Below are 26,968 nucleotides of genomic sequence, written 5' to 3'. Positions count from 1 at the left end.
GACAGCCTGGGGTCGGGGGTCAGTCCAGTGACAGCCTGGGGTCGGGGGTCAGTCCAGTGACAGCCTGGGGTCGGGGGTCAGTCCAGTGACAGCCTGGGGTCGGGGGTCAGTCCAGTGACAGCCAGGGGTCGGAGGTCAGTCCAGTGACAGCCTGGGGTCGGGGGTCAGTCCAGTGACAGCCTGGGGTCGGGGGGTCAGTCCAGTGACAGCCTGGGGTCGGAGGTCAGTCCAGTGACAGCCAGGGGTCGGAGGTCAGTCCAGTGACAGCCTGGGGTCGGAGGTCAGTCCAGTGACAGCCTGGGGTCGGGGGTCAGTCCAGTGACAGCCTGGGGTCGGGGGGTCAGTCCAGTGACAGCCTGGGGTCGGGGGTCAGTCCAGTGACAGCCTGGGGTCGGAGGTCAGTCCAGTGACAGCCTGGGGTCGGAGGTCAGTCCAGTGACAGCCTGGGGTCGGGGGGTCAGTCCAGTGACAGCCTGGGGTCGGGGGTCAGTCCAGTGACAGCCTGGGGTCGGGGGGTCAGTCCAGTGACAGCCTGGGGTCGGGGGTCAGTCCAGTGACAGCCTGGGGTCGGGGGTCAGTCCAGTGACAGCCTGGGGTCGGGGGGTCAGTCCAGTGACAGCCAGGGGTCGGAGGTCAGTCCAGTGACAGCCTGGGGTCGGGGGGTCAGTCCAGTGACAGCCTGGGGTCGGAGGTCAGTCCAGTGACAGCCAGGGGTCGGAGGTCAGTCCAGTGACAGCCTGGGGTCGGGGGTCAGTCCAGTGACAGCCTGGGGTCGGGGGTGAGGGCGGGGCGTATAGTACTGTGATGCTTCCTCTCGCAGTACAGTATTGACACACGTTGGCCAGTATCATGGTATCTTACACAGCACTATCTCAGGGGCCGGATCTTGTTTTCAGAGTCTCTTGGCCTCGGGGGGGGGGGGGGGGGGGGGGGGGGACTACTTCTTGGCGTAGGTGATCTTCATGGCGCAGGTGGCGGTGATCCTGAAGCCCTGTAGCGCGTCCTTGGCCACGCCCGCCTGGCCGTCGCTATCGAACTCCACGAAGGAGATGTCGTGTTTACCGGGAACCAGTCGCACCTCTTTGAACCCAGGGAACCTGTGAAGAAAGAGGCTTTAGTTAGATTCTATTTATTAATAATAATAATAATAATAATAATAGATTGGATTTGAAGAGAGAAGCGCCTTTCTCAGACTCAAGGACACTGTACAAGGAAAGGATGGAAAAAATAAGAAATAAAATTGAAAAAATATAATAAAATACATAAAAGATCTGTGTATAGTAACAACAAGAAAAAACAAATAAGATAAAAGAGATAAAAATTAAAATTAAAAAAAGGAGGCAAGTTCTGTCCAATTGGATGAAGTGGTTGAAATTAACAAACAAACAAACAACAAAACAAAACAACGGAATCTGTGGCTTAAGAAAAAAGTCAGGGGTGGGCTACTTGGGAGCGGGGCCGTGTTGCGTGAAGGCGAGTGTGAACAGGTGGGTTTTTAGCTTGGTTTTGAAGAGGTTGATGGTGTCAGAGCCTCGGATGAGGGGGGAGAGGGAGTTCCACAGTCCGGGGGCAGCTGCAGCGAAAGCTCGGTCTCCCAGTCTGGCACGCCTGGTGCGGGGGATGGTGAGGAGGTCGGAGTTGGAGGATCGGAGGCCTCGTGCTGGAGTGTAGGGGTGGAGTAGGTTGGTCAGGTAGGAAGGGGCCAACCCGTGCAGGGATTTGTAGGTGAGGAGGAGGATCTTGTAGGGGATTCGGTAGTTGATGGGGAGCCAGTGGAGTTTTTGCAGGGTGGGGGTGATGTGCTGCCAGGGTTTGGTGCGCGTGAGGACCCTCGCAGCAGAGTTTTGGACGTACTGTAAGCGATACAGAACCTTCTTGGAGGCACCAAGAAGGATTCCGTTACAGTAGTCGAGGCAGGAAGTGATGAAGGCGTGAATGAGTGTTTCCGCTGAGGTGTCGGAGAGTGAGGCGCGGAGGCGAGAGATGGTTCTGAGGTGGAAGAAGGCGGATCTGGTGACAAGACTTGACGTGAGGGTGAAATGAGAGGGTGGAGTCCAGTATTACGCCCAGGTTCCTTACCTCTGTGGAGGGGCAGATGGAGTAGCCATCCACGGAGAGAACAAGGTGGTCGATCTTTTGGAGGAGGGCTGGGGAGGCTACAACTATGAGTTATTACTCAGTTATTAATACTGTACAGTGTACATTCTATTTATCACAGTATATAATTTGTATTACTTTGTTATTACGGTATATTCTATTTATTACTGTATATATTCTATTTATTACCGTTATTATTACTGTATATTATATTTATTACCAGTATTATTACTGTACATTATATGTACCATTATTACTGTATATTATATTTATTAGTTATTATTACTGTATATTAGATTCATTACCGTTATTATTACTGTATATTATATTTATTAGTTATTATTACTGTATGTGTATATTATATTTCTTAGTCATTATTAGGAGTGTAACGGTACACAGAAGCCACGGTTCGGTACGTACCTCGGTATTGGGGTCACGGTTCGGTACGAGTACGGTACAATAGAATTACATTTTTTTATTATTATTATTATTATTATTTTTTTTTTATATATATATTATATTTAAGATAATTATTATAATTATTATTATTAAATAGAATCATTTTCTATAGGCTTGCCGTGGTAGTCAGTGATACTGGTGTCATTCTGTGTTCAGGCATCCACTTGCCTACTGCCCCTTTAACAACTTATCCTTGCTAAGTTTCAGTTTCACTTCTAGAGAGAATTTAACTTCACGACAAGACTGAATACTAGAGAACAGATGACATATTACAACAATGGCAGAGGATTATTTGGATTTAAACTGTTCAACTGGAGAGGAGCTCAGATGATCTGTCCGGAAAAGTATGTTTTTTTTTTTTTTTGGATTGTGCCTGTGAGTCCGGCGGGGGAGAATGTTGATGTGTTTGTTGGCGCATGTGTTGGTTTCATTTGGGTAACGTTATTGGGCGAACAAGAAAACGAAAGAAAACTGTAAAATTGTAATGACCCTGCAGCTGTTTCAATGTAAATGTGCCTTTCTCCGTGCACTTTCGCCCGCTCTGAACTGAAGTCGGACTCGGTGTGCCCGGCCACGTGCGCTGTTCTCGCACGGAACCTGCGAGTGCCTGCATGAGCGACTGGTGTGTGCGCTGTGGGGCGTATTCGTCGTATGGCTGCACGTACCGCACCGTGACGGCCGTACCGTAAATTCGCGGGACGAATACACGTACCGTTACACCCCTAGTCATTATGTATCTCTCTTTACTACATGCAGTGGGAAAACAAACAAAAGCGAGTCGAGTAGGTACCATGCAGTGGAAAAGTGGCATAAGAGAATACTTCATAATGTTACATGCAATTAAAAAATAAAAGGTTATATATTTTTAGTACACATGATTTATTTATTTTAAATAACAGTGACACTTTTCCTTTTTGATAAGAAATCCAGCCATATTCCTTTCATTGTATTTCAAATACTGCAATATTTGACCGCCAATAGAATTCTGCCAACAACGAGTATACTCGTTATTGGATCGTTATTTCTTTTATTCGCTATTTCCATTCATAATTCATCCTGCTGTGCTGTGGAACTGTGTGGCACTCTGAGATAGCAACGGTCTGAGATCGCAACGGTCCGATACCGCCGCCTAGCGCCTTGCGGCCACTATTGCATTCCATTTGAAACGATGTGGCTTGTTTTCTGGGCCGAGCTGCGGCGTGGGGGCGGGGTCTAAATACTCCGGCAAGACAAGCGCTTATAACACATGCATCGACGAGGGTCGGGCCCCCCCCCGGGTTCATGTTCAATGCTGGATTACGTTGGATACATACATACATACAGTACATCATAGACAAGGTAAGGACTATAATGTTATCAATCTTGCGTTGATCCGATAATCCTTTCCCCGCGACCGGAGCGTGTGTGTGTGTAACGTATCCCGTTGGTAGCGATCAAAGCATGCGTGTAGTCTTTTACCAACGCTCTTGCAGTTTTCCGCGATCTGATTGGCCAGTGACGTTTCTCTCAGAGCCAATCGCGTGACGCCTAGTTCTATCACTGGTTAAGCTTGGCGACTCTTTCGAAGTTGGTTAAGGTTAGAGTTTGTCTTAGAGCAGGGCGATAGACCACCAGCCCTGATTCCAAACTCTAACCGTAACCAACTTCGAAAGAGTCGCCTAAGCTTAACCAGTGATAGAACTAGGCGTTAGGTAGCTAGCAGGCTGTTAGAGGCAGAACTAGGTGTAACGCGATTGGCTCTGAGAGAAACGTCACTGGCCAATCAGATCGCGGAACCCGAACGCGGAACTGCAAGTGCGTTGGTAAAAGACTACACGCCCCCCCCCCCTTTTTTTATGCATGCATGATGAAACATAATACCGATAATCTAGCATTGATTTCAGATTGATTGTTGATCCAAGCGAGGAATGGCAACGTGTTTAGTGAATTGCACTAAAACGCACTTTAGCAGCGTTTCCTGGGATTACACAGAACTACCCTAAAACTATACTCATATTCACCACGGTATAAAACGGGAATGTATTGATGAAAAAAGTCTGTTTTTTGCAACTTGACCGGAAGAAACTCAATGACAACAGACTATGTCATTAGATCCCTAGCTATAATATTTAATATAGTTTCAGCACTACAAACACCGGCATGTACCCCCATTTCATTACAGCGCTGGCACAAACGGCCATATACGCCCACAGCGACCTCCGGCGGTCAATGAGTTAAGAACTGACAATCAGGGAAATTAAACCTTGTTGACATTGTTTTTTTTGTGTTTATTTTAAAGAAAGTAAAGTCTAGTGCTGGTTGAGCATGTGCATACTTTATGTTGATGGCCTTTGTCTATAATGTGGCCACAAAAATAGAAAGCTTTAATTATTTTGTTGTAGGGTCAGGGGCAGGGTCAGGGTTAGGGTCAGGGGCAGGGTCAGGGTCAGGGTCAGACACGATGCTCCTCTACTCACTGGTTGAACAGCATGGACAGCATCATCTCGTTGGTCTCCTCCGGCAGGTTACTCAGGAACAGGATGTAGTTGGGTGGGTTGTCTGGAACCTGAGAGGACGACACGGATCATCAATGTTTCTAACAGGCGGAACGTTTTTCATCGGCATACACGTTTATATATTTCGTATATATACACAAACTTGCTTGGGAAACGACGGACGCCGTTTTTTTTGGCTGCTGGACGGGTAACATTAGATAATCGGTTGTAAAAATGTTATCCGCATTACGTCGTATGTATATATAGGTTCACACACACACATACACACAACCACATACTGCATGAAAATAATAACAACTTGTCTCAGAGCTTAATTTAACGTGGCAGGTTCAATATATTTAGTTACGCTACTAAAGTCACTCTGCTGGAGTTCGGGAAATACATTAAGCTTTCAGCTGAGCAATAAAGCAGCTCTCATGGCTCCCCCGGTGTTCAGTGTGGTACAGCAGGACCGCCCACTCTTAGTCCATTTATCTACTGGTTTGGTCTTAGTCCATTTATCTACTGGTTTGGTCTTAGTCCATTTATCTACTGGTTTGGTCTTAGTCCATTTATCTACTGGCTTGGTCTTAGTCCATTTATCTACTGGCTTGGTCTTAGTCCATTTATCTACTGGTTTGGTCTTAGTCCATTTATCTACTGGTTTGGTCTTTAGTCGATTTATCTACTGGTTTGGTCTTAGTCCATTTATCTACTGGCTTGGTCTTAGTCCATTTATCTACTGGTTTGGTCTTTAGTCGATTTATCTACTGGTTTGGTCTTAGTCGATTTATCTACTGGTTTGGTCTTAGTCCATTTATCCATTGGTTTGGTCTGAGTCCATTTATCCAATAACAAGAATGTCTTTAGTCGAGGACAACCTTAGTGTACAGTCACTCCAAAGCTCGGAAACCACTGAACTAAAACATTCCTAAAACGATAAACCCTTAAAACTGCAAGCATGTACAAGGCCTTCACTAAGGGGATGAACGAGAAGTGAGGTGATGGAAAAAACACAGAAACCAGCGGGTCCCATTCAGGATTCACTTAAGTGTTCTTTCAACTGGATTAAGATAATAATAAAAAGCGTACCTTTTCCAGCTGTGTATTTGATTGTGGGTTCGATCCCTGTGAGAAAGAAAGAAACACATGATGAATACTATGTTTGAAGTGACGTAAACGACAAAGTTCTCTCTTATTTCAAGATTCAAGAGATTTATTTGTCACACACACACATACACAAGACATGTAGTGAAATGAAGTTGGCCATGCCCGCCTCGATTGTGCAAAAATACAAATAGAATAGACATGCTAAAAAGTTATACGAATAAAATACAATACAATGCTAATTTTTTTTTATCCACTTTTTCTCCCATTTTCTATATTTTCTCCCATCCCAATTTCGTATCATCCAATTCAACCCTCCCCTGTCACGAACGCTGTTTCTTGCCTCCCACAAGCCGGCTGCAATGTGGACTAAGTCATACATAGCACAAGTCCCCTCCGGCACTTGAGGTAACAGCAGTCGCATCTTTTCACCTGCGCAGCTCGATCTCTCAGTGGCGAGGAGTAACGCGTGGGAGGCTCACGCGTCCCCCGACACTTCCTGATTCTACTGCGCAGGCGCACCAACCGACCTGTAGGAGTCGCTGTCCACAACGCCCGATCCCCACCCATCAGTTTCCCACCCTCTAATACTGCCAATTGTATTAGTACGGACGACCAGCCAAACTGAAAACAATGTGGAGCTGGATTCGCACACGCGAACCCAGCGTCTCCACATTGGTGGCGAGTGCCTTGCCCACTACACCACCTAGCCGCCCATACAATAATTATACTAATGTACAGTTATATTTCTTAAAGTGACATGAGACATTTTCTAAGATCCACTTCCTGAACCAACTGAATTTTAAAGGTGCTATATATAAAAATGTTATGTAGCGTAATGATATTCAAAAGAGAATACATCCACAGAGGTTTTAGAAAGGTGCGGAATAAAAGTATTGCACCCCCCCCCCCCCCCCCCCCCAAAGTATTGATTAATGGATTTGTTTTAAAAACATTTTGCGGGTCCAAATGTATGTTGTTTACATGTTACGTGCATGTATCCCCTCCCTGCTTCCCATTTCCCCACATGGAATGCACCCGATTGGATGAATGACATGCTGGTGCTCTAGTGCGACACCTAGTGGCTCAATGTTCTCTACCAGCATCTTTAATGTCCACAACAAGACATCGCCTGTATATCCAGATGCAACTGGCGGTTCTGGCGGGACTTAAAGGTAGAATCGGAAATGTCGCCCAACGGTGACCTCTGGCAAAACAGCCCTGCTTGGTATTACACTTTGTTTATCAATTTTTTTTGGTATTTCAATTGAATTCAATCTTTATTTCAACAAAAAAAAAATTTGAGAGCAAGCCCTCATTTTCAATGATGGCGAGCGCACATACATAACAAATACAATAAATGCAATCACAAGAGTTTGTACAATCAATTCATGTGGGTTGGAGTTTAGTAACTTTCTCCAGAACTCTCTTCGCTGTCCCCACTCAAACTCCAGACCACAACACCAGACCACAACAAAAGATGTAAACAAAGTGCAATAGCAGGCAGGGCTCCATTACCTAGAGGTCGCTAATTGACAGCTTTGAAGATTCCACCTTTAAAAAGGGATCATTCTGGGTATTCAATCATGTAGCGTCAAAACAGATCGATTCCAACCAAAAGCTCATCAAGCGAGAGGCGGCCGAGTGAGTGGAGTTCACCGGCCGATCGAGAGGAGGATCGGGAGATAGATCGGGGAAGACATTCGGCAAAGAACCCCTGGTGTCCCGAGAGTCGAACCCGAGTCCTGGATCAATAAAGTATTTCTATGGGCGGCTGGGTGGCGTAGCGGAGATTGCGCTCGTCCCACGCGTTACTCCTCCTCGCCACTGAGAGTCTGCGCTGTCTGGTGAAAAGATGCGACAGGCTGCCTCCTCGTGTACCGGAGGGGGACACGTGATGCAAGGCTTCTATCCTCCCTACAGCGACCAGTGGAAGGCATAGTCTAGCAACGTTCAAGACAGGGGAGTGGAGAATTGTCAATACGAAATTGGGATGGGAGAAAAATAGAAAAATAAGGAGAAAGTAAAATAAAAAAAAAGGTACTTCTATTCTATTCTATTGGAGTTGAGTGGGGATAGGGGGGTGGGTATTATTGCTGGTCAGGTTCTACCAAGAGAGGTCTGGAGAAATCCACAGTATAATAAGTTACTAAACTCAACCCACACATTAGAGCTGTGAATCTTCACTGGCCTCACGATTCGATTCAGCTGTCCATGATTCGATTCGATTCTACGATGCAGCTCAATAATATATTACATCCTCAATTTTATAATCTATATTACTGCACACACAGCTACTTTTTCATCAATTAATACAAGCAGTCAGATACATTTACTTTTATTTAGAAAGTTCTTAAATCAGAATGTCAAAATAAATGTCTTTACTAGTGTTGCATGATACACAGATACTAGAAAGGTATCTCGATACCCAGTTGTTAAAAACGGTTCAATACTACATTTTATTAGAGTATCAATACTTTTAGAATAGCCTGATGCTGTATTTTCTATGAGTTGAGTGGATGCGTGACCGGAGCACTAGCTCTGCCTAGTGGGCGTGTCAACAGTGTCAGCTGAACACAGACCAAGGCATAGGAATAGTCACAGATATCGCCGAATGTCTTATTTCATAATACAAAGTTTCTGAATGGACGTTTGGATTAAAATTAAAAGTTGTATGCAGTGATGAACAGTATTTTCCAGCGGAACACAAGTTAATTAACGTTACACAGGTCACGCTAGATAGCAGGAGCCGTCTGCCAACAAAGATGTTTCAACAAATGGAGTCACAAAATGGATTAGCATCCAAACGTTATTGAAGACTCCCGTGTCCAGTAAGTTGGTACTACGTACGTCTAACTTTTACTAACCATTTTTCGCCGCAGCAATTTTGCGCAAATTGTTCTACGTTATATGCGTAAATGTGCGCTATGTGCCTAAAGTCACACATATCACATATGGCTGCTTTTTTATATATGAACATGAACACTAGTAGGCTATAATAATCTATTATGTTCCGTCACTGCATCGATGCAGAATCGTCCACGTCCGCATCGCGATGCATCTTAGAAATCGAGAAATGTCCACACCCCTACCTAGGCCTGGGCGATATAACGATAACAATAATTATCGCGATATATATATATATATATTTTTTTATTATCTTTTTCCCCCTCCTTCTTTTTCCGATTTTTCTCCCAACCCACTGTTAGTCGTTATGCCAATTCCCAACGCCTTCCTGGTTGTTGCGCACTTTCCCCTACTGTTGGTCCGAGAGGCCGGAGACTGTCACATGCTTTCCTCCGACGCATGTGCAGCCAGCCGGCAGCCAGCCTGGCCGCGCAGATTCTCACCGGGAGAGTGTAACGTGTGGAAGGTCGCACTACCTCTCTCCAGATCCTACCCTTGCTGAGCAGGCGCCCCGACCGAACTGTAGGGGTCGCTGTCCACAACGCCCAGGACCCACCCACGGCTCCCCTCCCCCTAACTCAGCCAAACGAGTTAGTATAGCGATCAGCCCGAGCCAAGGCAATGCTGACTCTCCGGGAGTCGAGACCGCAGCCTCTTGCATTGGTGACGAGCACAATCTCCGCTACGCCACCTGACCGCCCATCGCGATATATTTTAATAATCGATAGATATTTTTTTGTATCGATTTTTTTTGTTTGTCATCGATATGGTTATCGCGATATCATTTTTGGTCATATCGCCCAGCCCTACCACACATCGGACCAAAACAAACCATTACAAACAAAAGTGCAAAAACCAAGCTTTTGCCTGGAGGTCGATGACCTCACTGATGACACACCACACAGGGTTAGGCTGGGGTCGATGACCTCACTGATGATACACCACACAGGGTTAGGCTGGGGTCGATGACTGATGACACACCACACAGGGTTAGGCTGGGGTCGGTGACTGATGACACACCACACAGGGTTAGGCTGGGGTCGGTGACTGATGACACACCACACAGGGTTAGGCTGGGGTCGGTGACTGATGACACACCACACAGGGTTAGGCTGGGGTCGGTGACTGATGACACACCACACAGGGTTAGGCTGGGGTCGGTGACTGATGACACACCACACAGGGTTAGGCTGGGGTCGGTGACTGATGACACACCACACAGGGTTAGGCTGGGGTCGGTGACTGATGACCAGTGTTGTGCTAGTTACTGAAAAATAGTAACTCAGTTACTTTACTAGTTACTCATTTCAAAAGTAACTCCGTTACGTTACTAGTTACTTACACCCAAAAGTAATGCGTTACTGTGAAAAGTAACTATTTAGTTACTTGAAGAAGAAAAAGATTGCTCCCATGCAGCCAGATACAGATACTCAAAATCGGTTGATCAACTTGACAGTTTCCATTCACATCACTGAACTCTGCTAAGCAATGTGGTCTAGATACAAACACAAATCTGACACAAACACAAATGTCCCGACGTAATAAGAAATGCACCGTGCCTAATTGCTCGGGGAGGTTGAGCGCAGGCACGTTTAGGTTCTAGGTTGAAAATAAGTGCTTGAGGAACAGCCTTGATATCTGTCGCCGGAGCGTTTCATTATAACAGTCTTGCAACGTTGTTTAAGATATCAATCGTGCATTGCAACGTTAGAATAGTAGTTAGGATATCAATTGTGCATGAAAGGACTATATTTATATTGTTTGATTAGTATTGATGAGATTCCCTGGCAGATTTGTAGTCAAAATGCGTTGATCAACTTGAGTTTCCATTAATTTACATTCACATCACTGCACTCACCAGTGTCTGTCGAGATGTAAAGTTAGTCCAGCAGCCCCTTAAACATTTTCTTTATCTCATTTCCATGTTGTACTGTATATTCTCTCTCCAAGTAGTTGGAAAAAGTTTTCCGTCCCATTTGCTGTGTGTCGCCTCGTATCATTCTACGCGGGTGGCGAGTGGATTTGGATGAGTCCTCGTAGTTAACGTTAGACTCCAGTATCTTTGAGCCAAAACACAAATGACATAACTAAAACGTTATTTTCTTTTCGCTCGACAAAAGAGAAATACGCGAGTGCTCTGCCTGGGCGCTGCCATTATCAGTCAGGATCAGGAATAGTAAACAAAACACGCCCCCAGCATAGCGTTTCCCCGCAGCCAGGCAGAGAGGATATGAGGATAATAATAATAATAATAATAATAATCACTACCGCTCGCTATCAATCTACGCCGTATATAACGCAAATAACGCAGTGACGAACCATTCAGTAACGTAAGTAGCGTTACTGAATTTCAAAAGTAATGCGTTAGAGTACTAGTTATCGCCAAAAGTAACTTTGTTACTGTAACGCGTTACTTTGTAACGCGTTAGTCCCAACACTGCTGATGACACACCACACAGGGTTAGGCTGGGGTCGGTGACCTCACTCACCGTCGTGGGCTTCTTCAAGACGTTGATCACGTTGATCTCCTGAGCCTTCTTCTTCTTCTCCTTCTTCTTGTCTTTGTCGCCGTAGGTGCCTCTCATTTTGGCGATGACCTCGGAGTCCGTCTTGGCGTACTGGATCCGCTAGGAGCAGACGGGACGGGACGGAGGAGTCAATGATCTGTCTCAGGGCTCATCCCTAAACAACAGTATTAGGGATGTCCCGATCCGATCACGTGATTTTCCGAAGATCGGGATCGAAAAAGAAAAAAAACTTACATTTTTGGTTTTAAATTGCATATCATCATTCATTTATTTATTGTCACACAGAGCAGAAGAATTTTGCCAAAACAAACCAATAGTATCCAGCTGCAGAACGGCAGACCAACCGTTTTTTTATCCCAATTTCTCACATTGCGTTTGGGTCTGAGAGTGTGGCTGGTCTGCCGTTCTGCAGCTGGTAACTATTGGTTTGTTTTGGCTAAATTCTTCTGCTCTGTGTGACGATAAATAAATAAAACAAAAACTAAGGCCTCAGTATGAGTTTAAGACGTGAACATGGTCATGTTTGTTGATTTTTTTTTTTTTTTAATTATTATTTATTTTTTGATCGGATCGGGAAATATCGGTATCGGCAGATACTCAAAATCACATGATCGGGATCGGATCGGGAGCAAAAAAACGTGATCGGGACATCCCTAAACAGTATAGGATCTGTCTCAGGGCTCTCTCTCTAAACAGTATAGGATCCGTCTCAGGGCTCTCTCTCTAAACAACAGTATAGGATCTGTCTCAGGGCTCTCTCTCTAAACAGTATAGGATCTGTCCCAGGGCTCTCTCTCTAAACAACAGTATAGGATCTGTCCCAGGGCTCTCTCTCTAAACAACAGTATAGGATCCGTCTCAGGGCTCTCCCTAAACAACAGTATAGGATCTGTCCCAGGGCTCTCTCTAAACAACAGTATAGGATCTGTCTCAGGGCTCTCTCTCTAAACAACAGTATAGGATCTGTATCAGGGCTCTCCCTAAACAACAGTATAGGATCTGTATCAGGGCTCTCCCTAAACAACAGTATAGGATCTGTATCAGGGCTCTCTCTAAACAACAGTATGGGATCTGTCTCAGGGCTCTCTCTAAACAACAGTATAGGATCTATCTCAGGGCTCTCTCTAAACAACAGTATAGGATCTGTCTCAGGGCTCTCTCTAAACAACAGTATAGGATCTGTCTCAGGGCTCTCTCTCTAAACAACAGTATAGGATCTGTCTCAGGGCTCTCTCTCTAAACAACAGTATAGGATCTGTCCCGGGGCTCTCTCTAAACAACAGTATAGGATCTATCTCAGGGCTCTCTCTAAACAACAGTATAGGAGCGCAGCGCCGCTATGACAACTCGCCAGCGCCACCATGCGTTTGTAAAGATTTGTTTGAAAGTTTTACATTTTAGACACATCATCGTCTATTATGCGATTGCTTGGTCCTCTGTTCCACTGCGTGTGTGTGTGTGTTTACATGTTCAACATTCAACTATTGAGCAACTGTATACACTGTATTTAAATAAATAACTTATTTGGAACTTAACCTTGTGTTTGCCATTTTATTATTGTAACTAGAGCTGCCGCGGTATTGATTATTTCCTTATCGCACAAATTTGCAAAATATTTCCTACCGCCGCGGTTTTTACCGCACGCACACAAAAAATTTAAAAAAAAGTTTGAATGCATTTTTTTTTTTTAGTAGTAGTAGTCTACTCTTTATAGCATATAGCCTGCCTCTAGTCTAAATGTCTATCTTTAGAGGATGACTTTGCAGCATGAATATTGTTTGGGATTCGGCAAGCACGCATTAGTTATTGAAAGTGAAACACGGATGCGCAGTTCACTCGGTGTCGCGGGCACCCCCCCGACCCTTTCTTATTATTATTACTATAAAGTTACTACTTTATAATAAAGGCATTCGTTTTGTGGCATTGACATTATATAGTTATGCGTTCAATAACATCAGCGTATTTACCGGACCATAGCAAGCAATACTCTATTCATATCTCAGTTCCTTTCTTTGCTCAGAGCGTGCTGAGTTGTCCCATTCTGCGGTCTGTTAATAAAGTTTTCAATCAGACAAGTGTATAGAACGAAGGGCTTTTATTATAACATTCGTTGCAGACAGTAAAATCATTATGTCTCGTTTAGTACTCCTGAAGAGCGATGATAGTCCACTCCGGCGGAGAGTTAAAGCTAACGTTATTAGCTGTTGTGATGAACTGACATTCAGGACGTAAAAACGTGTGACGCGTCTCTCTTCTGACCAATCAGTGGTCTGCAATGTTTCACGTGACTTTTCTGGTACCCAATAGGGTCGCTTGGAACCTCGATAGACGAGTAGGGTATATCTGCAGAGCCGCAAGCCCAACGAGAGGAGGGTAAATTATTATTATTATTATAAAAAACAGCGGTGACGCGGTATTCAGCCTACTCTGCGGTGGCCGTGATGTAACAGCGATACCGCGGTAATGCGGTAATCGCGGCAGCTCTAATTGTAACTTATGCTTTTAAGTTACAGGAGTTACAGTTATGGGGGCGACAGTGGCTCGGGGGGTAGGGCAGTCGACTGGTAATCCGGAGCGTGTCAAAGTGTCCTTGAGCAAGAAGACACCGAACCCCTAAGTGCCTCCCGGTGAGCAGGTTGGCACCTTGCATGGTCGCCTCTGCCGTCGGTGAGTGAATGGGTGAATGTGAGGAAGAAAATTGTAAAGTGATTTGGATAAAAGCTGCTATATAAATGCACCATTTATATAGTCTATAGTGAGTCTATAGTGAGAGGTCTATACCAATATGTAGTAGTTTTATTCAGTCGTCATCATCACACAATACAATATGCACAATCCTTCCAGACTGTAAATAAGGTCAACAGTCTTTGTTTTGGCAGTGACCGAAAAGGTACAGGCTGAAGCATAATGCTTATACATGCCTGTCCTATATTCTTATCAAATTAAGCTTCCCTCCAAAATAAAAATCATTCACATTTGTAACCCTCAACAATAGCTACACAAACCCTCTGTGGACAACCAAAAGCGAATGACTCATTATTATAATTTTTTTATCCACTTTTTCTATATTTTTCTCCCATCCCAATTTCGTATCATCCAATTCAACCCTCCCCTGTCACGAACGCTGTTTCTTGCCTCCCACAAGCCGGCTGCAATGTGGACTAAGTCATACATAGCACAAGTCCCCTCCGGTACTTGAGGTAACAGCAGTCGCATCTTTTCACCTGCGCAGCTCGATCTCTCAGTGACGAGGAGTAACGCGTGGGAGGCTCACGCTGCCCCCGACACTTCCTGATTCTACTGCGCAGGCGCACCAACCGACCTGTAGGAGTCACTGTCCACAACGCCCGATCCCCACCCATCAGTTCCCCACCCCCTAATACGGCCAATGTGTATTAGTACGGACGACCAGCTAAACTGAAAGCAATGTGGAGCGCTGGGCTCGAACAGGCGAGCCCAGCGTCTCCGCATTCGTGGCGAGCGCCTTGCCCACTACGCCACGTAGCCGCCCTGCGAATGACTCATTCTTAAATGCATACCAGCGTCGTTGTTCCACAAGTTAACCCCCGACAATAGAAATACCTCTCCTTTTAATCCCTTTTCTTAGCTTTTTTTGTACGGTAAACTTACCAACAGTCCGAGGGGGGTCTGAACTTACCATGGGCTTGTTGTAAAAGGGGAAGCCTTGGAGTTGCCTCAGTGCGTTGGTGGAGGCGGCCAGCTCTTTGAACACCACGAAGGCCTGGCCCCTCATCCTGGGGGTCTTCATGGCCACGATGTCGACGACTTGGCCGAACTGGGAGAACAGGGCGTAGAGTGACCTCTTCAGCTCTGCAACGATGGAGACAAGGAACAAAGACAAGGAACCAAACCATCAATGTATTGTCAAGCGCTAGGGGGTTGTTGGGGTACCGTTCACATAATGAACCCATACCGGAACCAATATCAGATCCTGGAATTTGGCATTCGTTACCCAACGGTACTGTTTTTCGGGTACTTTAAAAAAAAGTTATTTCAGTTGTAAAATAGAAAAGTCCAAGATTCTGAATTTCAACATTGTTATTTATTTAGAAATTTTTTGTTATTGTTCGGTCAGTACACGGTAACCAACCCTATCAAACGCTGAGAATAACAGAGGCTGAACACCTACTGACATGTACAACCACTGCCCCCTGCAGGTAGTTTTCAGTCATGACACCTCAAGATTCAAAATACCATTAAACTGGACTTTGAAGACTTTTTCCACACAGAAAGGCCCGGGAGATACCTCACTCGGGTACCTGGCAACCTGGTCCCGAAGCGGTAATCGGACCCAGGACCTTCTTGCTGTGAGGTGACAGTGTTAACCACTACACCACCACTACTAGACGTCTCTGTTAAGCACTTTGAGCTGCATTCTGTGTATGAAAGGCGCTATATAAATGAAGATTATTATTATTACTCCACCATGCCGCCCCATATACTTGAGAGTTCACACGCTAAACCTGTTCAGACTTGGACCGGTGCTGCTCAGACTTGGACCATAGTGGTCATCAAACAGGACGGAAGGTACTGGAGACGAGGATCATCTTTAGAAACAGTATTGGCTGAGAGTGATCACTCTCAAACGTGATTTTTTTTGCACCCTATTAAAAAAAGATTCTAATGATGATCCGTGTCTACAGTACCTTCCTTCCTGTTCGATTGTAAATACCATTTTTATATTGACAATAAATGTAAATACATAAATGTAAATACACTATTTACAGAATATAAGAATGCTTTAACCATATCTCTGCCTAAAGGTAGCAGAGAAACCCAGAGGGTGAACATGGCAAGTTAACAGAACTAAACTACCCCTGCAAGCGTTAAACCCTTAGAAACCAGTGAGGTTCCATTAGTTACTGGCTGGTTGTTGGAGAATGAAAGGATTGCATGCAGACTCTTACCTTCCTTCTTGATTTTGTCATCCATATTGTTTATGTAAATGGTGTGGTTGGGTCGAATATCCATGATGGCAGATGGCTGATGAAACAATAACATTAGTTAGATTACATTCGGGACCTTAGAGACTTGTTAAAAAGGAGTACAATATATAAGTTCTAACTAATATTTTAAGAGGTCTAAAAGGTTTTTCCAAATCAAAAGTCCATGTTAGTCATCCTCTGACGATCTCACCCGTCAGTCACAGCAAAGATCTACTACTACTAGCTAGTGAAAGTCCATCCGGAAATCTAATCTAAATTGCTATGATCTTAAATGGTTTAGATTCGATTTAAATGTATTGTCATTATACAGCACAAGTACAGTAATAAATAATAATATACAATGTACAGGTGATTAAACAGAGTATAAAATATATAAATTAGTACTACTGAGTATAGTGCTAATCAGATGTATGTACGGAGTTGTAGTATTAATATGTACAGTTACAGGTATTTAAAAGTCATACTGGCCAGCAGTGTAACTAGTAAGAGTAGGTAAGGGATATGTACAGATATATAGTAGAGATATGTAAAAAGGATTATATGCAGATGTATGTACAGACAGACAGACAGACAGATGTGGATAAATATATTTACACCCGCTCCCTCCCAGTCCCACACAATTTCTCTCTCCCATTCACCCCTCCCTGCCTCTCCTACATCTCCCCCAGCACTCCCGAGTCCCTGCCTCTCCTACATCCCTCCCTCCCTGCCTCTCCCCCTCCTACATCCCTCTCTGCCTCTCCTACATGTACCCCTCCACCCCTCCCTGCCTCTCTACCAGACATGCTTCAAGTAGTCGCTTTACCCTACCTCTGCCTAGAACCAACGCTCTAAAGAAAACTGCAATGGATAGAGCGGCCATAACATATTGGAATAGGATCCCATTACATATTATACGGACGGAAAACAAGGCGAGTTTCAAAAACAAACTATTTTGGGGGAGATGGTATCCTGGAACTTTCTTCCCAGCGATGTTCGAAACATGACATCATACTGTGACATCACAACGGAACATGTTTGAGTTCCATTTGAATAATATAAATAATATGTTTGGTAAGGCTGTCCCCGAAGCCTGTTTTTGGGATTCAAACTTCGTCAGGGTTCTTCGAACGGACGTTCGAACCTTCGTTTTTATTCTAATTATTCTAATTTCTTTTTCATTTTTTTTAATATATCCTAAATCCTCAATTTGAATAAAGTGATTAAATTAGTATTTTTTCTTTTATTAAATCAACTTTCCAGCCCCCTGTCAACTGTCAAATGATGTCAACCTGAATTAACATTCAGTATTCAATATTGTCTGATTCAATATTAACATTCAGTATTCAAGTAGAACAGCTAGCTAGCCATTGTGGACACTAGGCCTGCCACGATAACACATTTTGCTGGGCGATTAATTGCCACCGAAAATATCGCGATAAGCGATATTATTGCGACCGGTTAGAGAATTTTTTTTTTGAGAAATTTATTTCCCAAAACTTTTATTTTGAAGCCCACCGCTCCGTCTTTTCCGGTGTTTTAGACTTTTATTTTGAAGCCCACGGACCGGACCGGAAGTATTGTTGTGATTATCAGGTACTTTTTTAGTCCCTGCTCGAGTAGAAGTGAGATGCATGCATCTTATTGGTAGAAGTGGTACCAGAAAAGTCACGTGAAACACTGCAGACCACTGATTGGTCAGAATAGAGACGCGTCACTCGTTGGATAGTCTGAGGGAGTCTGAACGAAAACAGAACGCCGCCATCTTTAATGTCTCGCATAGGATTTCATAATCATTATGTTTGCAGCAGGCACAAGTGCAATAAACAAAGGATACAGTCACTGTGTATTCTGCCTCATTTATTGATTAAACAAAACCGACATCAACACAATTTGCCACCGAGCGGAGAGTTTAGTCTCGCAAAATGATCGCTGACTTGTTAAGGCTTGTTGTTAGGTTAGGTGCTAATGTTGTGCTAGCGTTTTAGCATGGCTATCGTACATAGCGTGATCAATATAACTCGCTATTGATTGTTTGTATGAGTAACGTTAATGCTAGTAGAATAGACACAATGAGGGGTAACGTTAGCCCCACGGAGCTCCTGTGCTGTGCTCTGTAGTAAAGCCAGCGGCCCGCTTCCCAACACGGACAGTGACTGACAAGGGGCAATGGTTCCGCCTCAAACAAACGCGCAAATAGCAATTAATCGCGCCCGTCAAAATCATTGCATTCATTTTAATTATCGCGGCAATTAATCGATTTATTGCTTATCGCGGCAGGCCTAGTGGACACTCACCTTTACACAGCAAAGCGGTAGGCAAGGCACCTTGGTTGAGAAATGCAGGCTTCAATCTATGTTGTTTAGTCTATCTGTTCAGTACTGTTCAAAGATGCACAATGAGATCTTCTGAGAGAATTGTTGAATATATATAGAACACAAATGTTGTACTAGAACAGTGGTCACCAACCCGTCGATCTTGATCGACTGGTCGATCTTTGAGACTGTCCCTGTAGATCTTTCCATGAAAATTAAAAATTAAAAAAAAAATTTAATTTAAAAAAAAAAACGTTTTTTTTTTTTTTTTTTGTATCTTACCCTGAGAGTCCACATTACAGTTCTACTTTTGTTTTGATGTGAAAAGTGATGCTGCACTTAGCACTGACTGAGAAAGTACACATACAGTTCTACTTTTGTTTTGATGTGAAAATGATGCTGCACTTAGCACTGACTGCACTTAGCACTGACTGAGAAAGTCCACATTACAGTTCTACTTTTGTTTTGATGTGAAAGGTGATGCTGCACTTAGCACTGACTGAGAAAGTACACATTACAGCTCTACTTTATAAAATGCTAATTGTAAATATGTTTGTCAATGTTAATAATATGAGAAAGTCCACATTACAGTTCTACTTTTGTTTTGATGTGAAAAGTGATGCTGCATAAGATGACTGCACTTAGCGCTGACTGAGAAAGTACATAATAGTTCTACTTTGACGTTTTAATGTTGGACCAAAGCATTGCATGTAATTAGAATACAGGCAAATAAAAGTAATTTTGTTTAAAGTACAATCTTGGCTGTCTTTTTCTCTCAACGCTTCAATAGGTAGATCTTGCCTTCACCAAAAAAAAAGGTGATCTTGGGCTTAAAAAGGTTGGTGACCACTGTAACTAGAATGTTCTATTATGACATCATACTGTGACATCACATGTTCTATTATGACATCATACTGTGACATCAAAATGTTCTAGAATGTTCTATTATGACATCATACTGTGACATCACAAATGTTCTAGAATGTTCTATTATGACATCATACTGTGACATCACAAATGTTCTAGAATGTTCTATTATGACATCATACTGTGACATCACAACGGAACATGTTTGTAATTTAAATGTTTTTTATATCCTCAAACTAAATCCTCAATTTGAATAAAGTGATTCAAACTTCGTCCGGGTTTTTCGAATGGACGTTCGAACCTTCGTTTTTAATAAAAAAATGTAAATAAATTTTTTTTTATTATAAATTCTTTTTTTTATATATATTCTCAAACTAAATCCTCAATTTTAATAAAGTGATTCAAACTTCGTCAGGGTTTTTCGAACCTTCTGTTTTTAATTAAAAAATGTTTACAAAAAATTCTCTAATTCTAATTCTTAAAAAAGAGGGTGTGGCCTAAGGATTGGGGGAGTGGTCAACATAGACCAATGAAAGAGGATATCCCTACTGAGTACAATGCCACAACCCGCAAGTCTCTACGACAAACTGTTCAAAAGATACAAAATGGGGCGTGGCCTGATGATAATGGGGAGGGGCCGAACAATGGGGGCGTGGTCAACATAGACCAATGAAAGAGGATAGCCCTACTGAGTACAATGACACAACCCGCAAGTCTCTACGACAAACGGTTCAAAAGATACACAAAGGGGGAGGAGCCAAACTATGTGCGTGGTCAACATAGACCAATGAAAGATAACATCCCTACTGAGTACAATGGCACAACCCGCAAGTCTCTACGACAAACGGTTCAAAAGATACAAAAGGGGGCGGGACCTAATGATAAGGGGAGGAGCCAAACCATGGGGGTGTGGTCAACAGACCAATGAAAGAGGATATCCCTACTGAGTACAATGACACAACCCGCAAGTCTCTACGACAAACGGTTAAAAAGATACACAAAGGGGGAGGAGCCCAACTATGGGCGTGGTCAACATAGACCAATGAAAGAGGACATCCCTACTGAGTACAATAGCACAACCCGCAAGTCTCTACGACAAACGGTTCAAAAGATACAAAGGGGGGCGGGACCTAATGATAAGGGGAGGAGCCGAAACATGGGGGTGTGGTCAACAGACCAATGAAAGAGGATATCCCTACTGAGTACAATGACACAACCCGCAAGTCTCTACGACAAACGGTTAAAAAGATACACAAAGGGGGAGGAGCCCAACTATGGGCGTGGTCAACATAGACCAATGAAAGAGGACATCCCTACTGAGTACAATAGCACAACCCGCAAGTCTCTACGACAAACGGTTCAAAAGATACATTCCGCCATTCATTCCCCATGGACCAGTGCGGTGAAACTTTCCAAAAAGTAATAGCAACTCCAGTTGGACCAAGACGGTCGTTTTGATACCTTACACGTACGTGTATGTGGTGCGAAAGGAGTTAGCAGACAAAAATCAGCGGAATAAATAAATAGTATAGATTGGGTGGTCACCCAGACACCCACACTAATAAACATCTCCCTCCATCCCTCCCTGCCTCTCCTACATCTCCCTCCATCCCTCCCTGCCTCTCCTACATCTCCCTCCATCCCTCCCTGCCTCTCCTACATCTCCCTCCATCCCTCCCTGCCTCTCCTACATCTCCCTCCATCCCTCGCTGCCTCTCCTACATCTCCCCAATCCATCTCCTCCATCCCTCCCTGCCTCTCCTACATCTCCCTCCATCCCTCGCTGCCTCTCCTACATCTCCCCAATCCATCTCCCTCCATCCCTCCCTGCCTCTCCTACATCTCCCTCCATCCCTCGCTGCCTCTCCTACATCTCCCCAATCCATCTCCTCCATCCCTCCCTGCCTCTGACTCTCCTACATCTCCCCCGTCTCCTCATCGCTCCCTGCCTCTCCTACATACCCATGAATGAATGAATGAAAACTTTATTTAACAGATTGCAGAATGGGTACAATACAGTACGGCTCAATACATACAATTGTTAAGGGGATGCAGACCTGAGAAAGACGTTTGTCTTGTTTCCATCAGGGTCCCCCATTTTCAATTCATATAGACATTTATGACATACACAACATACATGACATTTATGGCTTAGGGACATATAGGTATTTAGTACGGATACATTTGTGACATAAGCGGTATTCAAATATACAGTACTGTTACCCCTAGATCCTGACAGAGTATATGATGGGGAGGGGACTGTACATTAGGAGGGGGTGGGTGGGTCTATAACGTCCAAACGCTCTAGGAAGCAGGTTAAAAATATATAATTTTTTTTTTACTAAAGATGTTTATAAGAAATATGAATAGATTGTTTCCCCATATTATAATAAGAACCAAATAAGACGTGTTATTAAAGTGTGATAGTTCCATTCAACCTGACGAGGCTTGTGATCCAACTGCACTTCAGTTGCGTTCATATGGTTAGCAGCCTCGCTAACGACAAACAAACGTTAACCAGAAAGTCTAGTTTCACTAGTTGTGTGGTCATGTCTACGTGTCGCGTATCGACGATAACAATTCTAACTGTATAAACCGACAAGAAACAGAGGCAGGCCATTCCCGAATTGATAGTAAAACAATGTAAATAATGTATAAAACTCACCTCACTGCAGCACACACACACACTGTTTTCTGGTTCACACCGGAAGTAGACTGGTGATGGCGCCGGTTCAAGTTGAACCAAACGGACTCCTCTCTAGCGCCACCAGCCGACTGGGAGGGAGCACGCGTATGCAGAATGAATGAAATGAATGAAATGAATGAAATGAATGAATAGAATGAAATGAATGAATGAAAACTTTATTTAACAGATTGCAGAATGGGTACAATACAGTACGGCTCAATACACACAATTGTTAAGGGGATGCAGACCAGAGAAAAACTTTCGTCTAGTTTACATCAGGGTCCCCCATTTTCAATTCATAGTGATATTTATGACACATACACAACATACATGACATCATGACATTTATGGCATAGGGACATACATGACATACAGGTATATAGTACTGTTACAGTACTGTTACCCATAGATCCTGACAGAGTATACATAATGGTGGGGAGGAGACTGTACATTAGGGGTGGGTGGGAGAGAAATACATACAGTGGGGAGAGAATTATATATACATACGGTAGGGAGAGAATATATATACATACGGTGGGGAGGAGACTGTCTATTAGGGGGGGGGGGGCATTTACAGGGGCCAGTTTCGAATTGCAGCCTCCCGTAGGTGCTCGTTGAGAGCGGTTTTGAATGTGGGTAGGGAGGGATTCACATCTTTTTACGGCTGTGATTGATTGAATTGATTGATTGAAAAGTTTATTAACAGATTGCAGAATGGGTACAGTACAGTACAGCTCAATACATACAATTGTTAAGGGGATGCAGACCAGAGAAAGACTTTCATCTTGTTTACATCAGGGTCCCCCATTTTCAATTCATCATAACATATGACACACATGACATACAGATAGACAGTACTGCTACATATATACATTTATGACATATCAGATTTGCAAATACAGTACTGTTTGTGATACAAAAAGTGTCCAGAAAAAGAGTGTATATACATTTGACGTAGAAACTGTACATTGGGGGAGGTTGGGTGGGTGGGGTGGGGTTGGGTGGGTGGGTGGGGGCTGTACATTGGAGGTGGGGGGGGGGGGGGGGTTGGGTAGGGGGGGGGGGGAACACACTGTACACTGTACATTGGAATACTGACAAAGCCATACTTGGTCATTTACTGTACAACTGGGTTAGGACATTTGTAGGGGCCAGTTTCGAATTGCAGTCTCCCGTAGGTGTTCTTTGAGAGTGTTTTTGAAAGTGGGTAGTGATTCACATTCCTTTACAGCTTTGGGTAGGGCGTTCCACATTGATGTGGCATAATCAAATCAAATCAAATTTATTTATAGGGCCCGACAACACACGTTAATGTCCCCATGGGCCGTACAGGTCTTCTTTAAACAAGTCAAGAAGACAACATAACAATAAGTCAAGAACAGAACAAGAACACCATAGGGTCCAAACATTTTTTAGATGAATGCAAATAAATGAAAGAATGCAAGCACTCCCAGACATACCCCACGCGAAGGTAAGGAAAAACTCACTAAAACCTAACAATAGGGAAAAAAAGCTCCACAGGCAATGTGGAGGAGAGAAACCTTAGAAGGGCCGTTCAAGGGGGGATCTCCCTTCTTAGATGTCGGTGATAGTAGTGTTGCAGACGGACAGTTGGTAAGCATGCACTCATGTGTGTGGTGAGACACAGATGAGTGCATGCAATAGCAACTGAACATTTTGAAAAATTAAAGATAGAGTTGATAGCGGATCTATTTGAGGCACAGGGGCAGCGCAAGAGGGTCACGTCCTCCCCGTCTTAGTCACGGGACATTCAACACTCCGGTCGTTGCTCAGGGACAGCCGGAGACAGGGGGAAGGGGGGGTGTGTTTGCGAAATGTGTTTAGTCCCTTGTTTGAGCCGAATCTGTGTTTAACATGATTTGTGGAGCTCCCTCTGGTGTTGTGATCGTGGTATTCACTGACCTTTGGGAAGTATTTTGACATGTACATGGGTACCTTGGTCGCGTAGTGTATCTTGTAGACCAGGCCCATTGCAAGTTGCTGTACTCTGTCGTCTACTCTAAGCCATCCTAGGTTGTCAAAGTGGGCAGGGGTGAGGTGGGTTCTAGGAGTCAGGTCAAGCAGTAGTCTGACTAGCTTGTTGTGAGATGTTTGTAATTAGTTTTTTAGTGCCTTTGAGGTGCTTTGGTACCATGAGGTGCAAGCATAGTTGTAGTACCCTTGAATGAGTGCTCCTGCCAGAGTCTTCAGGGTATTCTTGTTTACCAGAGAGGAGATCCGGTACAAGAATCGAGTTCGTTGGTTGACTTTTTTTATTACATTGGATGCCATTTTGTCACAGGAAAGATTAGCCTCTAGGATGGAACCCAGGTAGGTAATTTCATCTTTCCTTGTGACAGATTTTGCCTAGTTCCGAGCTGAGGGCTTTTTCAACCTGTAACTTGTTCTTGTCAGAGACCAGCAGGGCTGATAGCCTAGTGACAATGCCCCCAAAATGTTGAGATACCCCTACCGGAGGTAGAACAAAACACAAGCATGTTTTTCCTCATCTCTAAGGTCTCCCATATATGAAATGGATTCTTGTATAAAAATATTTACTGCAAAACTTGTTAAATTGATAGATATTGTTATACACCCCCAAAGGAAAAAAGAACCAAAATATAGCCTGGCCGTATGGGAGTTGAGACATATAAACTCATGTAGATTAATAATACAAGCTCCAAGAGCTTTCAAACTTGACATGCTAGCAGTCAGACAGTTGCTTAACATAATAGAAAAGCCTCGATGTGAATATCTTTATGCATGTAGGAAATATATACCTATGTACACATACTTAAAATAAGCAAAAATTTAAAAATGAATATCTATGCAGAATGTTCTCATTTACTTTGTAGTAGCTCTGCCATGGATTGTCATAGAAACACAGATGATGGCTTTTTCGGAAAGGTGTGGTTGTGCTGAATCCAGCAATACCACATGTGTAAACATAGCATGCATGGTCAGGGAGTTACATCAGTAAATGTATGAGGTGTCCTAAATTAAAGAAAATGAAACATTGACATAATGAAGTCTTCAGTCCAAAGCCCATTATCAGTGGTGAGAAGCATGTTGACAAATTCAATGTTACTGCAAAGTAAAGTCACTTGAGGTAATGTTCTGGTCTATAATGTTAATATATTTATGATACATTTAATAAATTATACATTACATGATACATTTTATGATACTTCATATGGAAACAAAGATCCAATTGAATCAGGTTGAAATAGAAATAGAACACTGAACACCTTTATTTCAATCTACTGCGTTCTGAGCCCCCTGCTGTATTTACTGTACACACATGACTGTGTGGCCAGGTTCAGCTCCAACTCCATAGTGAAGTTTGCGGACGACACATGGTGGTGGGGCTGATCTCTAACAATGACGAGAAGGCCTATCGGGAGGAGGTTGATGAACTGGCACGCTGGTGCTTGGATAACAGCCTACTCCTGAACATTGGTAAAAGAGCTGATCGTGGATTTTAGGAGAATACAGCAGGTGACACACACGCCACTGCGGATAAAAAAATGGGGCTATCGTGGACAGGGTGAGCAGTTTCAAGTACCTGCCACCTGGGTGTCCACATGGCGCTGGATAGGCCACACCCTGTGAAAGCCCGATCAGACAAGCCCTAACATGGAACCCGCAGGGCAAGCGGAAAAGGGGCCGCCCGAGAAACACCTGGCGCAGAGACCTGGAGGCAGACACCAAGACCATGGAGATGACCTGGAACCAACTGGAGAGAACAGCTCAAGACAGAGATGCTTGGAGATCACTTGTTGACGGCCTATGCCCCAGAAGGGGTAGCAGGCGTAAGTAAGTAAGGGAGTCCACATCACAGAGGACATGACATGGTCAACACATTCTGTGGTGAAAAAGGCGAAACAGCGCCTCTTATCACCTGAAACAGTTAAAGGAAGTTCAGGTGCAAATCCAGAGCCTGCAGAATAATGAAAGACCCCCACCGCCCCAACTACACCCTGTTCAAGCTGCTGCGGTCAGGCAAGCGCCTACGTACGCACGCTACAAGCACAGAGAGACTCCGGCTCAGCTTCTTCCCCCAGGCCATCAGAACACTGAACACTGAACTCTCCACTCACAAGTACACATGAGCACACACACACACACACACACACACACACACACACACACACACACACACACACACACACACACACACACACACACATGCTGCAACCGCTTTAAATAATCACTTTAAACTAAATGGAAAAGTCACTTTAAAGGAATGAAGAATATAAAAGTCACTTTAAGGAAATAACAGATGTGGTTCTTGTATAGTATAGTAAGTAAAACACAATGACAGAGTTAAAATTGTATATTGTATAGTAGTGTACATAGGAACCAGTGCCTTCTCAGGAATTTAGCATGTCTATTTTTATCATGCACATCTTATGTCTTACCTGTTTTTTTCCCTGTCTATTTTATTATTGTATTATTGCACGATTGTATATTAACGTCCTTGCACCAACTAGCATCAACCACAGATTCATCAGCTGCAAATCTACCCCCAACAGAAGATGCCTTCCAGCAACATGTGTTGAGAGCCTTGTACCAAACAGCA

At 43.8% G+C, this 26,968-nt stretch overlaps 2 protein-coding genes across 3 annotated transcripts in view; both read right to left on the bottom strand.

Moving 5' to 3' along the window:
* Window positions 1-26,968, bottom strand: part of LOC311232594 (tripartite motif-containing protein 14-like) — a gene marked incomplete at both ends in the record, with an annotated part of 407,443 nt that overhangs the window by 128,611 nt on the left and 251,864 nt on the right. The window lies entirely within an intron of this gene.
* On the bottom strand, window positions 396-22,410 carry snrpb2 (small nuclear ribonucleoprotein polypeptide B2). 2 transcript variants are annotated; one of them, XR_014619911.1, is made up of 8 exons: window positions 22,366-22,410; window positions 16,501-16,576; window positions 15,231-15,403; window positions 11,534-11,671; window positions 6,123-6,158; window positions 5,013-5,101; window positions 767-1,097; window positions 396-473 (listed from the first exon to the last, which is right to left on the bottom strand). XR_014619911.1 is itself a non-coding variant. In XM_084318763.1 (7 exons), exons 2-7 carry the CDS (start codon window positions 16,562-16,564, stop codon window positions 938-940), a joined length of 660 nt encoding a protein of 219 aa, XP_084174889.1. In that variant the 5' UTR covers window positions 16,565-16,576; window positions 22,366-22,410; the 3' UTR covers window positions 505-937. The 2 variants fall into 2 exon arrangements, 1 of the variants encoding a protein (XP_084174889.1); XM_084318763.1 differs by lacking the exon at window positions 396-473 and having other exon boundaries at window positions 505-1,097.

This window comes from Notolepis coatsorum (assembly GCF_963971535.1).
Source record: "Notolepis coatsorum genome assembly, chromosome: 7".
In the NCBI taxonomy this organism is placed as follows: Eukaryota; Metazoa; Chordata; class Actinopteri; order Aulopiformes; family Paralepididae; genus Notolepis; species Notolepis coatsorum.
Note: the sequence above shows the minus strand (reverse complement) of the source record. Positions and strands in the feature narration are given on the sequence as shown.

Excerpts from the sequence above, each read along its gene's own strand:
- snrpb2 (XM_084318763.1), bottom strand. The coding sequence starts at position 16,564 with ATGGATATTCGACCCAACCACACCATTTACATAAACAATATGGATGAC. Across the intron at positions 15,404-16,500 it reads TGACAAAATCAAGAAGGAAG|AGCTGAAGAGGTCACTCTAC; the intron begins GTAAGAGTCTGC and ends CCATCGTTGCAG. Across the intron at positions 6,159-11,533 it reads TCTTGAAGAAGCCCACGACG|GGATCGAACCCACAATCAAA; the intron begins GTGAGTGAGGTC and ends TCTTTCTCACAG.